Here is a 12,132-nt window from a genome sequence, read left to right as displayed (position 1 = left end):
GCTGCACTGTCCATGAAAAATGGAGGTTGTGCTAGTCAGCCATGTGCCATGCTTGCTGGCTTTATCCCAGGGAGATTTTGCTTCACAGTTCAATGTGGGTCTTGTTTTGTCCATTAAAAATGGAGGTTCTGCCCTGTGCTCGTCAGCCATGCTTGTAGTCTTCATCCCAGGGAGATTATGCTGCACAGTTCATTTTATAGGGCTTGCTGTTTGGAGTCAAAATGGAGGGTGGGCCTTGTGCTGTAGTCAGACATGCTTGCTGTCTTCATCCCAGGGAGATTATGCTGCCCAGTTCATTATAGGGCTTGCTGTTTGGAGTCAAAATGGAGGGTGGGCCTTGTGCTGTAGTCAGACATGCTTGCTGTCTTCATCCCAGGGAGATTATGCTGCCCAGTTCATTATAGGGCTTGCTGATTTCAGTCAAAATGGAGGGTGGGCCTTGTGCTGTAGTCAGACATGCTTGCTGTCTTCATCCCAGGGAGAAGTTGCCTCACAGTTCAATGTAGGTCTTGCTTTTTTCATACCAAAGGAGGGTGGGCCTTGTGCTGTACTCATGCTAATTCCATCACATTGCAATGTGACATGTGACTGATGTCCACCAATTGGTATTTTTCACAGAATGTCGTCCAGTGAAGATGATACTCCAGCATCCCGGAGACGTAGACTTGTAATTTTTTAGATATAAAATGGAAAAAAATGATATTATACCCTAGTCATTTTTAAATTTCTGCCATTTTTTTTTTTTTTTTTTTTTTTTTTAGCATTCCCCAATGTTATCTGGTCAGGATGAATCAGGATGCAGCGACGTGTCACAGGTATTTAATAATTTTAGTCATCAATAAGAAAAATTTGGAAAGCCAAGCATGTGCTGTTATTGCTATCTCTGCACAAAGTGGAGAGGATACTCAATCAAGTACCCAAGCAAGTGTTACCTCTGCACAAAGTGGACAGGTACAAACCTACTCTCACTGTATGTATGTAGTTTAAAAAATTACAAGGAAAACAATAAGGCCTAAAATTTCCTTTATGTTCCAGACTGTTAACCAACCTCGACAGACAACCAAAACCAACGAAAGGCATCAAACATGTGCAGGTCGAGGTCGTGGTGCTATACGTAAAGTGAGTACATAGCTGTCGGAGTTTCATATCATAAAATAGTAGTTGAAAAACAATGTTTATTTATTAATTTTTATTTCAGGGTGCAGTTAGAACTCCAAAGCCTAGAGTGAGGATCAGCAATGACCTTCTCATACAGATGGTACAAGAGAGGAGTGCTTTATGGGACCACACTGACCCTGCGCATTCTGATCACCACCTAACACAGTCGTTGTGGGATGAAGTTCGTAGCGTGGTCATCAAGAACTGGAATGACTTGTCCGAACCTGAAAAAAAAAAAGCAGGTGTGTAAATTAATTTTAGAGACTATGTACAGAAGGAGTGCATTCAGATCAAACTTATGTCCTACCTTTTTTTTAGGAAAAAACGTCATCATCAGATGGAGATCAATGAGGGACCGATATATTCGAGACTTTCATAAGGAGCAAAGCATTCCAAGTGGCTCTGGTGCTACAAGGCGAAATACATACAGATACATGAATGCCTTGGATTTTCTGAGACGATGTGCACAACTTCGTTTGTACGTATTTTCAAATTTTTGATATTTATTAAAAATCATAAAACATACTTTGATTTTTACACACTCTACCTTTTGGTTCCAGAACTGTTGGCAGTGCTCGTGATCTGATACCAGAGGGAGCAACAGAGGACACACAAGCAGAGACAATTGAACCACACTCAGAGACCCCCGATCTGGTGTCAACAGCCGACAATCCCACACAGACAAATGCTGCAACATCTTCCACCAATATTGGGAGAACTTTTAGTAGTCTGCTAAAGCCTGGTAGATCTGGTAGAAGACGTCCACAGGTGTGGGAGGAGCAGATAAGGGTCACCAGGGAAGCATTGTTAACTGTTAATGTGAGAATAGAAAAATTGAAAGAAGAGTTCTTTTCCCGTATAACGCGTCTAGAATCCAATGCTATCTATTCTGGCCCTTTATGTCCAACAGAATATTTCTTTAAAACAATTATTGATGATATACGCACAATGACACCAGATCAGCAGTATGAACTCCGAAATTGCATAAATAGCAAAATTTGTGAGATATTGCAGCGTCAAAACCAACCATTCAGAGGCTCATTGCCACAGCCCTATCAACCAAGATCCGAGCAACAATCTTTTGCACAACAGCCCCACCCATATGCTCAGCCCATGTCCCATCAGACAAGTTTCCAACAGTCTGGGTCATGTGTACAACCCATGTCCCATCAACAGACATTTCGTCCCATATCCCAACCCCAGAATTACCATCTTCCCCCCATGCCTCCTGCACCACATTTATTTTCCAGTACCTAGTCTTTAGACATGCACGCAAACCCACTCCCCTTGTTTATGTACCACAATCCTCAAAGCAGCTCACTGGCTCAAACAACCACAAGGTCACTGTCCGATTCTCCAGCCAGTGCCCGAGCAATGGGACAAAATCCTTCGCCTCCACCTCCAAGTTGCCACTCCACACCATGCCAAAACTTGGCTGAAGCCTCTCCGCATTCCACCACCTCATCCGTATCCTCTTCAAACCCTTCTACTCCACCTTATACATCATCTTTCCCCACCCCTGCCACACCACTAACCCACCATGTCCAATCTTTTTCTGATTCCTATTCCCTTCAAACGCCAAATCCCTTTGGCAACCATACACGTCAAGAAAACCAATCTGTACGTCGCAATGCAAGTGACAGAGCAACAATGGCCAGACAGGGATTGGAAAATCCTTTTCAAAGATACTCCTAGTATTCTAGTTTTAAAGGAGAAAAATTTTCTCAATCGGTTGGAATAAGTTGTTGAGAAAAAAAAAAATAGTTTTGTTTTAAAAAACGTTTTATTGTAGTGTAATATTTTACAATGGATCCAAACAGTGTTATGTTTGTTGAAAAATGTTGTAGTATTTATACTATTGACATTTGTTAATTTTAGAATAAAATTTTATTAAATTTTTTTTTTATTATTTACGGCGATTTTAAATTCAAGTCAGGACATCATGTTGATTTTGCCTCCCCTCTCCCCTGAGTGCTTTGGGAGACCTGACTCTCTGTATTATTAGTCAAAGTCCCCATGAAACAGAAGACATCACACTTTGGCTAGAGCAGAGAGTCAGGGCTCCCCTCTCCCCTGAGAGGGGAGCCCTGACATCTGGCTGAAGTTGAATGCGCCGGGTAAAAACTCTCCATTTTGCCGTCAGGATTCCAAAGGCACATTCTACAAAACGTCTTGCTCTGGTGAGTCTGTAATTGTAGATCCTTTGGCGGTAGTTAAGGCCACGACTGGAATATGGCTTCAGAAGGTTCTCGCACATCTGGAAGGCCTCATCAGCAACAACAACAAAAGGCATAAGAGGTCCATCAGTTCCAGGAAAGGGCCTTGGATCAGGAAGTCCAAAATTTCCAGTGTAAAGCCGTCTACCCATAGAAGAGTTCTTGAAGACTCTGGAGTCGTTGGTCCGCCCAAATGAACCAATGTCCACAGCTACAAACTTGTACTGGGTATCAGCTATGGCCATCAGGATGACTGAGAAGTACTTCTTATAGTTGTAAAATTCAGAGCCGGTGTTCTGAGGCTTCTGGATTCGGATGTGCTTCCCATCCACAGCACCGACACAGTTGGGAAACTGTGTAATTTAAAAAAATTTGTCTGCGATGTCCATCCATTGCTGTGCGGAAGGATGTGGAATGAAGTCCTCTCGAAGAGAGTCACATAGGGCCTTGCACGTGTCCCACAGGATTCCAGAAATGGTGGATTTTCCTAGTCGGAACTGAAAATGCAGGGAAGAAAAGCTCTCTCCTGTGGCAAGATATCTGTAAAGAAAAAAAAAAGGTTGAGTAAAAATAAAAAATAAAAAATAATTTATTTTTGGATATTTAATTGCATACCTCAAAGTAACCATTAGGAAACGCTTCTGCGGAATCTGGTGTTCTGTCGCTGGATGGTTGGACCCACACGCCGAAGAAGATCCTCAAAACTTGACTTCGACATCCTTAAGTAGTCAAAGAACTTCTGGGGGTCTCTGCATAGTTCCACATAAAGGGTTGCATAGGTACCCCGGGTCATCTGTCAGGACGTGATTGGGTGAACCCAAAAACGTCGTCCAGATCGTCTCTTCCTAGCACGCCGACAATTTTTCATCCGGATCATCATGATGTCGAAGCTGTAAAGCAAATGAGAAGGCAACATTTTGGCGAAAAAAAAGGCAGTCAAAGTCAAGACAGCAGAATAGGGCCACCTCTCTCTCTGTGCTTGATCTTTAGACTAGCCTTCATTCCAAAAAAGCCTTCTTTTATAGCCTCCGGGGAAGCAAGGGGAGGAGCTGGAAAAAAAACACCACAGTGAAAAACAGACACAAACGGAATTACAAACGGATGACAACGGAAGCAAACGGATGGCAAGCTTCCGCTAATTTTACTAAAATAGACGGATACACTAACATTTTTTGGTATCCGTTTGCATCCGTTCACATCCGTTAGCAAATCCGTCAATAGCTATCCGTTTAGCAAAAAAGAACGGATCCGTCAGTTTCATGTAAAAACGCTAGTGTGGCCAAGCCCTTAATCATTCACTACCCTGCGATGTACGTACAATCTGTCCGGAATGTGTTGTAAAGTTTATTATGGAGAAACAGGTGTAAAAACAGAGCAGCGTGTATGTTGTTGACTGGTGCCCAGTTGGAAAACAATGTAGGGAAGAAGCCAATTCGTGGTAAATTCCTGTCCTGTATTTGGCATTGTGGCCTCTCTTCCTTCAGACACATGAAGGGCATCACAGTATACAGTAGCATTGCTTCACAGTAAATATAACTATTATATCACTAGCTCTGCTGTCTGACCTTGTCTGTAAGATGCATCTCACTATCTAGTTAGTCCTAGGGGTGTAAATCCTCAGGCCCAGAGTCAGAAGTTCTTCTTGCACCCTTCCATGGCCTGTCTATACTAGACTACTGGAGATGCGATGTTGATCTATGGATTTATACTGATTGTCATATTTGAGAAGGATATGAAGTTTCCCTAACATGAAGAAAATTAGCTTCTGTCTCATGGGGGCTTCTGCCTGCTTCTGTACAAACATCTAAAGGGGTTATTCAATGCTACAAAAACATGGCCACTTTCTTCCAGAGACATCACCACTCTAGTCTCCAGCTTGGGCGGGGTTTTGTTGCTCAGTTCCATTGAAGTGAATGGAGCTTAATTGCAAACTGCACCTGAACTGTTGACAAGAGTGGTGTTAGAAGAATAGGGTACCTAATAGGGGGTTACTATCACAGTTACTTGCCTTACTCCCTGCCATTGCTGCTTTTCTCTTCATTGCTTATTTTCTCTTATGGGGTCCGTGTATTGTTTCAGGCCTCCTGGTCTAAAATCCTGTTTATTAGTGTTGTCCTCCATCTGGGATTTCCCCCACATGAAATAACTTTTGCTTTTAAAAGATCAGTGCACACCTAATTTCTGCTTCCCCATCTGATTTCCATTTACCTCAGGCTATTAGAGAACCCTAGGCCTATACTCAATGGTTGAGCAACAAGGTTCCTCTTTTTGTTTTATGTCAAGGTGTTTCTCAGTTCCATTGACTGCCGTTCTTGACCCGACAAGGCATGTCTTTGGTTGTGATATCTTGTTCATTGCAATCAGTTATTACTAATGCCAGACTCAAACACCTGTAGTGATAACTTTATCAGGTTTAGGCTGACAAGTTCTGGAACATTTGTATTAGCCTCCTATTTCAGGGTCAATAGACCGGTATTTGAAGCTCACCTGTTTCTTTTTCCTAGAGATTACGATCCTTACATTATTTTTTTGTGTCTGAGACCTGAAGTTAATTCATCTAAATCTTAAGGTTGATTTATAATTAACCTATGTTGCTAGTTTTATCAATCCTTCATTAAAAGTGTAGTGTTAATAGGGTCCAGAAAACTAAAACCAAGGGAAATTATGTTCTTCTAAGCTCTTTGACCATAAAGCTCATGTCTCAGAGCTTCCTATATCTTTGGTCTATGTTGTCAGGCATAACACTGACATCAAAGAGATATTCTGGACACAAAAAAAATCGTTTATATACTGCTGGAGCCACAAAGAAAATAATTAAAAAAAATAAACATTCTTGCTTACCACACTCCCTCTGGGTTCATCCTGTGACATCTTCTGGTCCCCCAGTGATCCAGCTTTTCCCTAGAACCTTGGGTGAAGTGGCAGGAAGCAGAGCAGCACTGAAAGGCTTATTTAGATGAGCAATTTACTCAACTCTACTCCCAAACCTAGCTGGTCTTTATCCCCAAGCCCCCTGAGTGTTTGGGCTGTCTCCCATCTTTCTAGCTGCTGCTGTTGAGTTACGAGTTTTTCTAAAAGCCATTCCTATCCAAGATGGCGCTGGCCAGAAAACTACCTTTCCCATCATAAGTGCTTCTCCTTGATTGGTTCGTTAGCATATCTGCCCCCCATCCCCCTCCCCTGTAACAGAGCCGATCCCCACTAATGTAGCAAACCTGATGATGCTCACAGGTGTAGCAGAGCTAATAATCCCCACAGATGTAGCAGACTCAAAAGGTGCCCGCCTCCATCGGCCACTGGCAGGGCAACTCCAACCCTCGGGGCTTATTCACTCACTGCACACACGCTGGAAGCGGGCCACCTTCTCTTGGTCCTGCAGGGAGTCCATGAGCCGCCTCAGTCGAGTCTATGCAATAGTGCCCCGCATTCCCACTACTTGTGACACACGTAGCCCTGGCCTTAGTTCCCTCTTGATTTCTCCTTTCAGCGGTAACATCACTCGTGCACCGGGATGACGGGAAGGAATCAATAGAGAACTACCACCTGAGGTTACATGTGTCTCCAGTAGTGGGGATGCTGGGCAATATGGCATCAGCATACACCCAGGTGCAGCGGCTCACAGACTCCCTGTAAGACTAGGAGAAGGTGGCCTTCTTCCAGTGTCTGTACAGGTTGAAGATGATGATGGCACAAGCTTTAAAGAGATGTCGGCACTATCGCATTCAGTGGTGAGGAATGTGTTCACAAATGTGTTTTAAGTGTAGGAAGTGTCACTCTTGGTATCTCGGGTAACAGGATTGTTCAAACCCGATTGTCTTGCCTATATGTGGTGCTCAGACAGGTTTGCAGATATAAGTCCATCCAACATAATGCACAAGCCAGGTAGAGAAGCAACAGAAAGGTAACCAGTAGCACTCACCAGTCTTCAGGCAATACGTATCTTTATTTCAGGGTGACATCAGACCGGTTGGTGTGGGGCAGGGGGAGACAGATCCAGCAGATGCCGTGCCCTCAGGCTACAGCCGTTTCGCGGGTAAACTTCCCGGGCTTGAGAAAGCGGGAAGTTTACCCGCGAAACGGCTGTAGCCTGAGGGCACGGCATCTGCTGGATCTGTCTCTTCCTGCCCCACACCAACCTGTTTGATGTCACCCTGAAATAAAGATAAGTATTGCCTGAAGACTGGTGAGTGCTACTGGTTACCTTTCTGTTGCTTCTCTACCTGGCTTGTGCATTATGAAGATGATGATGGTACTGCAGGCGCTGGAATTCTGTGACTGGGAAAGAGGGACAGAACTTCATAATTCGCAACTGTCTGCTCTACCACCTGCTCACACTGGGTACCAGGGGGTGACAGAAGGGGGAGGCTTAAGCACGGCACACTAAAGGTGATGTGACAAAGCTGACATTGAGTCTGGTGTCCTCCGGCTCTTCAATGGGCAGGATTATAATCGCTAACCCAGCATGTCGGAGTAGATTCAGTTTAGCTCCTTTTTTGTGTTGAGAGAGTGTCAGTAAGGAGAAATCACTCCAAAATGGTTCAGAACAGCAATATATGGAGCTATGGGTGGGCTATTCACCAATGCAAAAAAGATTTGGGGTGGAATACCCCAAATGTAGTAATGTAATGTAGTACAACCTGAGGGCCTGTAGATTCAAGTACCCAATACCGATTACTGTCCATATACCTTGTACACATAGATTTCTCTGAATCCCTTAACCCCTTCAAGACGAAGCCTATTTGGGCCTTAATGACCAGGCTCATTTTTCAAAATCTGACCTGTCTCACTGTATGCGCTCATAGCTCAGTGATGCTTTAACATATGCTAGCGATTCTGAGATTGTTTTTTCGTCACATATGGCACTTTGTATTAGTGGCAAAATTTGGTCATTACTTTGTGTGTTTTTTTGTGAAAAACATCAAAATATCATGAAAAATTAAAAAAATTTGCATTTTATGAACTTTGAAATTCTCTGCTTATAAAAAAAGAAAGTCGTATCACATAAATTAGTTAGTAAGTCACATTATCAATATGTCCTCTTTATTCTGGCTTCATTTCATAAACATATTTTACTTTTTTAGGGTGTTACGGGGCTTAGAAATTTATCAGCAAATTACCACATTTTCGTGAAAGTTTCCAAAACTGATTTTTTTTTAGGGACCGGTTCTTTTTTTAAGTTCATTTAGGAGGCTTGTATACAGAGGCGTAACTAGAAATGGGTGGGCCCCATAGCAAACTTTTCATTGGGGCCCCCGCCTTTCCGAATGACCACTAAGCCATCAAGTCTAGTCATAACTGCAAGGACTTATCAGGACACTTGCAGTTAAAGGGATATTTGCAGATTCCGGGAGGCCCACTTGGCCACCTGGTGCTGAAAATTATGACGGCTCAGGGGGCCCAGTGTATTTCAGGAGCAGGAAGTGGGTCCCCCTGATGTGGTGGGCCCCATAGCAGCCGCTATGGCTGCTATAGTGGTTGTTACGCCCCTGCTTGTATACTGGAAACCCCCATAAGTGACCCCATTTTGGAAACTACACACCTTAAAGAATTAATCTTGGGGTATAATGAGCATTTTAACCCTACAGGGGCTAGTGCAAAGTATTCACCATTAGGCCGTAAAAAAATGGAAAATTAAAATTTTCCAATAATATATATGTTTAGATTAAAGTTTCTCATTTTCAAAAGGAACATGAGAGAAAAAGCACCCCAAAATTTGTAACGCAGGTTCTCCTGAGTACAATGGTACCCCATATGTGGGCATAAACCACTGTATGGGCACACAGCGGGGCTCAGAAGGGAAGGAGCGCCAATTAGCTTTTCCAATGCAGATTTTGCTGAAGAAGTTTCTGAGCACCAGGTGCGTTTGCAGTGCCCCTGTAGTGTCAGCAGAATAGAACCCCCCCCCCAAAAGTCACCCCATTTTGGAAAGTACACCCCTCAAAGAATTAATTTTGGGGTAGGATGAGCATTTTTACCCCACAGGTATTAGAGGAAAGTATTCAAAATTAAACAGTAAAAATAAAAAAACTCGAATTTTTCCAATAATATGTTCGTTTAGTTTGAAATTTCTTAATTTCACGAGGAATAAGAGAAAAAAATTACCCACACAGCTGGGCACACAGCAGGGCTCAGAAGGAAGGGAGCGCCAATTAGCATTTCTCAATGCAGATTTTGCTGCAGAAGTTTCTGAGCGCCAGGTGCGTTTGCAGTGCCCCTGTAGTGCCAGCAGAATTAAATCCCGCCATAAGTCACCCCATTTTGGAAAGTGCACCCCTCAGAGAATTCATCGTGGGGTAAGATGAGCATTTTGACCCCACAGGTATTAGAGAAAAGTATTCGAAATTAGACAGTAAAAATGAAAAACTCGAATTTTTCCAATATGTTCGTTTAGTTTGAAATTTCTCAATTGCACAAGAAACAAGAAAAAAAAATTACCCCAAAATTTGTAACGCAAGTTCTCCTGAGTAGAACGGTACCCCATATGTGGGCATAAACCACTGTATGGGCACACAGCCGGGCTCAGAAGGAAGGGAGCGCCAATTAGCCTTTTTAATGCAGATTTTGCTTCTCCGCTGGCGGAGAGCATGGGGCTTTCATTCATTTTACATTTCCATCGCTGTGAACAGACTTTGTCTGTTCACAGTGATGGCGGCGGCCATCTTGGATCTGATGGCCGCCGGGGGAGGGGGGTTAATGATTGCCTTCTAGGGGAGGGGGCTGATCTGGGGTCTGATTTGACTTATTTCATCTCATCCCGCCGTGGATTCACGGTGGGGGGAGATGAAATGCAGCGCGGCACCTGCCCATTAGTGACCGCCGTATCGGTGGTCACTAAGGGGTTAACTGCTGAGATCCGGGCACGGCCCGGATCTCGGCAGTTGCGGCGGGGGCCCGGCTATCACTGACAGCCGGGCCCCGCCGGGGATGACAGGAGTGCAGCTCCTGCGCCCCTGTCATCCCGTGGACGTACCGGCACGTTCATCTGCAGGAACTGTATGCAGATTTGGACGTGCCGGTACGTCCATATGCGGGAAGGGGTTAATAATATTATGTATAGTAGATGGAGGGATATTTAAAGTCCTGTTGAGGAACATTTTTCTAAAATGTTTCCACTATTTTTAGATTAGCCTTTTTTTGTTTTTGCAGATTGGTGATCTCTGCCCATCTTTGCTACCTCTGTCTAATATGCCATGTAACTTAGCTGCTAATTGCTTCTCCAGCTGTAATACCACTTTTCCAGCCTTATGATGCTCCTGATGCGGTGATGCTATCAAGTTCTTATTGAGTTAATGACATGGTAAAATGTGTCACCTTAAAGAGACTCTGTACCCACAATCTGACCTCCCCCCCCATACCTTCAGATAGCTGCATTTAATTCAAGATCTGTCCTGGGATCCGTTCGGCAGGGGATGCAGTTATTGTCCTAAAAAACAACTTTTAAACTGGCAGCCCTGTGCCCAACAGACGTGGTCTAGATTGTGTATGCCCTCTTCATCATTAGGAATGCTCCAGGCAGATTGTCTCCTATTCCTCAGCTGTGTCAGCACGGCACATGGACTGGATGGTTAAGGCACCTGTGCAATGTTCAGCCAGGAGAAAATGTTCTAGGGGCATTCCTAATGATGAAGAGGGTGGGGAGGAGGGACGGAGGGGTGGTGCAAAATTAGGGCACAGATACTGCAAGCTACGGCCTTTTGACACAGGGCTACAGGTTTAAAAGTTGTTTTTAGGACAATAACTGCATCACCTGCCGAACGGACCGCAGGACAGATCTTGGATTAAAAGCAGCTATTTGAAGGTACAAGTGGTTTGGGGGGGGACAGATTGTGGGTACACAGTCATTTTAAGTAACTGATATGTGCTTTAAGTTCTATTGTGAATAAAATATGGGCCTATGAGATTTTCTAATTCATAGCATTTTGTTTTTATTTACATGTTACACACACACACTCACACTCATTGACAAAAAAAATAACACAATAGGAAATTGTTGTTGGAATAAAAAAAAAAAGTTCATAAAGAAACATTAATTGTCGGCAGAAAAAGACCTGAACCATCCTATCCTTAGGATAGGATATGTGTACGTATTTAAAGGATGCTTCAGTGCCCTGTTTTGCCACCTTTAGGGTGGTATTACACGGGCCGATGGGGGCCAGATAATACCTATAAACCTATTTACTAGGCCTATTACACGGCCCGATAATCGTTTAACAAGGGCTGCAGGGTCCTTGCAGCCCTTGTTTAAACTGTATACATTACCTATTCAGGTTGCAGGGCTCCTCTTCCTCTGTGCTTCTCCCCGGGCCCGCGTGCTCCAGCTTTAGAACGGCCTGTCTCAGCTGACAGGTTGCTCAGCCAATCATAGGCTGTGGCAGTCCCGGCCTGTGATTGGCTGAGCGGCCTGCCAGCTGAGACAGGCCGCTCTGAAGCTGCAACGCGTAGGAACCAGGGAGCCCTGAGCAAGAGGAGCCCTGCAACCTGGATAGGTATGTATTCCTCTTTGCATGTCGGCCGATTATTGTTCCATGTAATAAATACAGCAATCAGCCGATGACAACGATCATCGGCTGATCGTTGATATAGGTTCTGACATATTTTTGTCGGGCGCCGACCGCGCACCGCTACGTGTAATAGCGGTGTGCGGGTGCCGACTAACGATATACATTACCCATCCACGTTTCGTTTGGCAGGGGATAAAGTTATTGTCATAAAAACGACTTTTAATCCGACAGCGCTGTGTCTAACGGCCGGGGCTTAC

The 12,132-nt window shown here is 44.1% G+C and overlaps 1 protein-coding gene across 1 annotated transcript; it reads left to right on the top strand.

The window, feature by feature from the left end:
- The first annotated feature begins 658 nt into the window (after positions 1 to 658).
- LOC138787328 (uncharacterized) lies at positions 659 to 2,931 on the top strand. Its single transcript, XM_069964585.1, has 5 exons — positions 659 to 951; positions 1,036 to 1,119; positions 1,199 to 1,400; positions 1,477 to 1,636; positions 1,719 to 2,931. Exons 1-5 carry the CDS (start codon positions 787 to 789, stop codon positions 2,413 to 2,415), a joined length of 1,308 nt encoding a protein of 435 aa, XP_069820686.1. The 5' UTR covers positions 659 to 786; the 3' UTR covers positions 2,416 to 2,931.
- Positions 2,932 to 12,132: the final 9,201 nt, after the last annotated feature.

This window comes from Dendropsophus ebraccatus, chromosome 3 (assembly GCF_027789765.1).
Source record: "Dendropsophus ebraccatus isolate aDenEbr1 chromosome 3, aDenEbr1.pat, whole genome shotgun sequence".
Lineage (NCBI taxonomy): Eukaryota > Metazoa > Chordata > Amphibia > Anura > Hylidae > Dendropsophus > Dendropsophus ebraccatus.
The sequence above is the reverse complement of the archived record's forward strand: the minus strand, read 5'-3'. Positions and strand labels throughout refer to the sequence as shown.

Excerpts from the sequence above, each read along its gene's own strand:
- LOC138787328 (XM_069964585.1), top strand. The coding sequence starts at position 787 with ATGAATCAGGATGCAGCGACGTGTCACAGGTATTTAATAATTTTAGTC. Across the intron at positions 952-1,035 it reads CCTCTGCACAAAGTGGACAG|ACTGTTAACCAACCTCGACA; the intron begins GTACAAACCTAC and ends TTTATGTTCCAG. Across the intron at positions 1,120-1,198 it reads GTCGTGGTGCTATACGTAAA|GGTGCAGTTAGAACTCCAAA; the intron begins GTGAGTACATAG and ends TTTTTATTTCAG.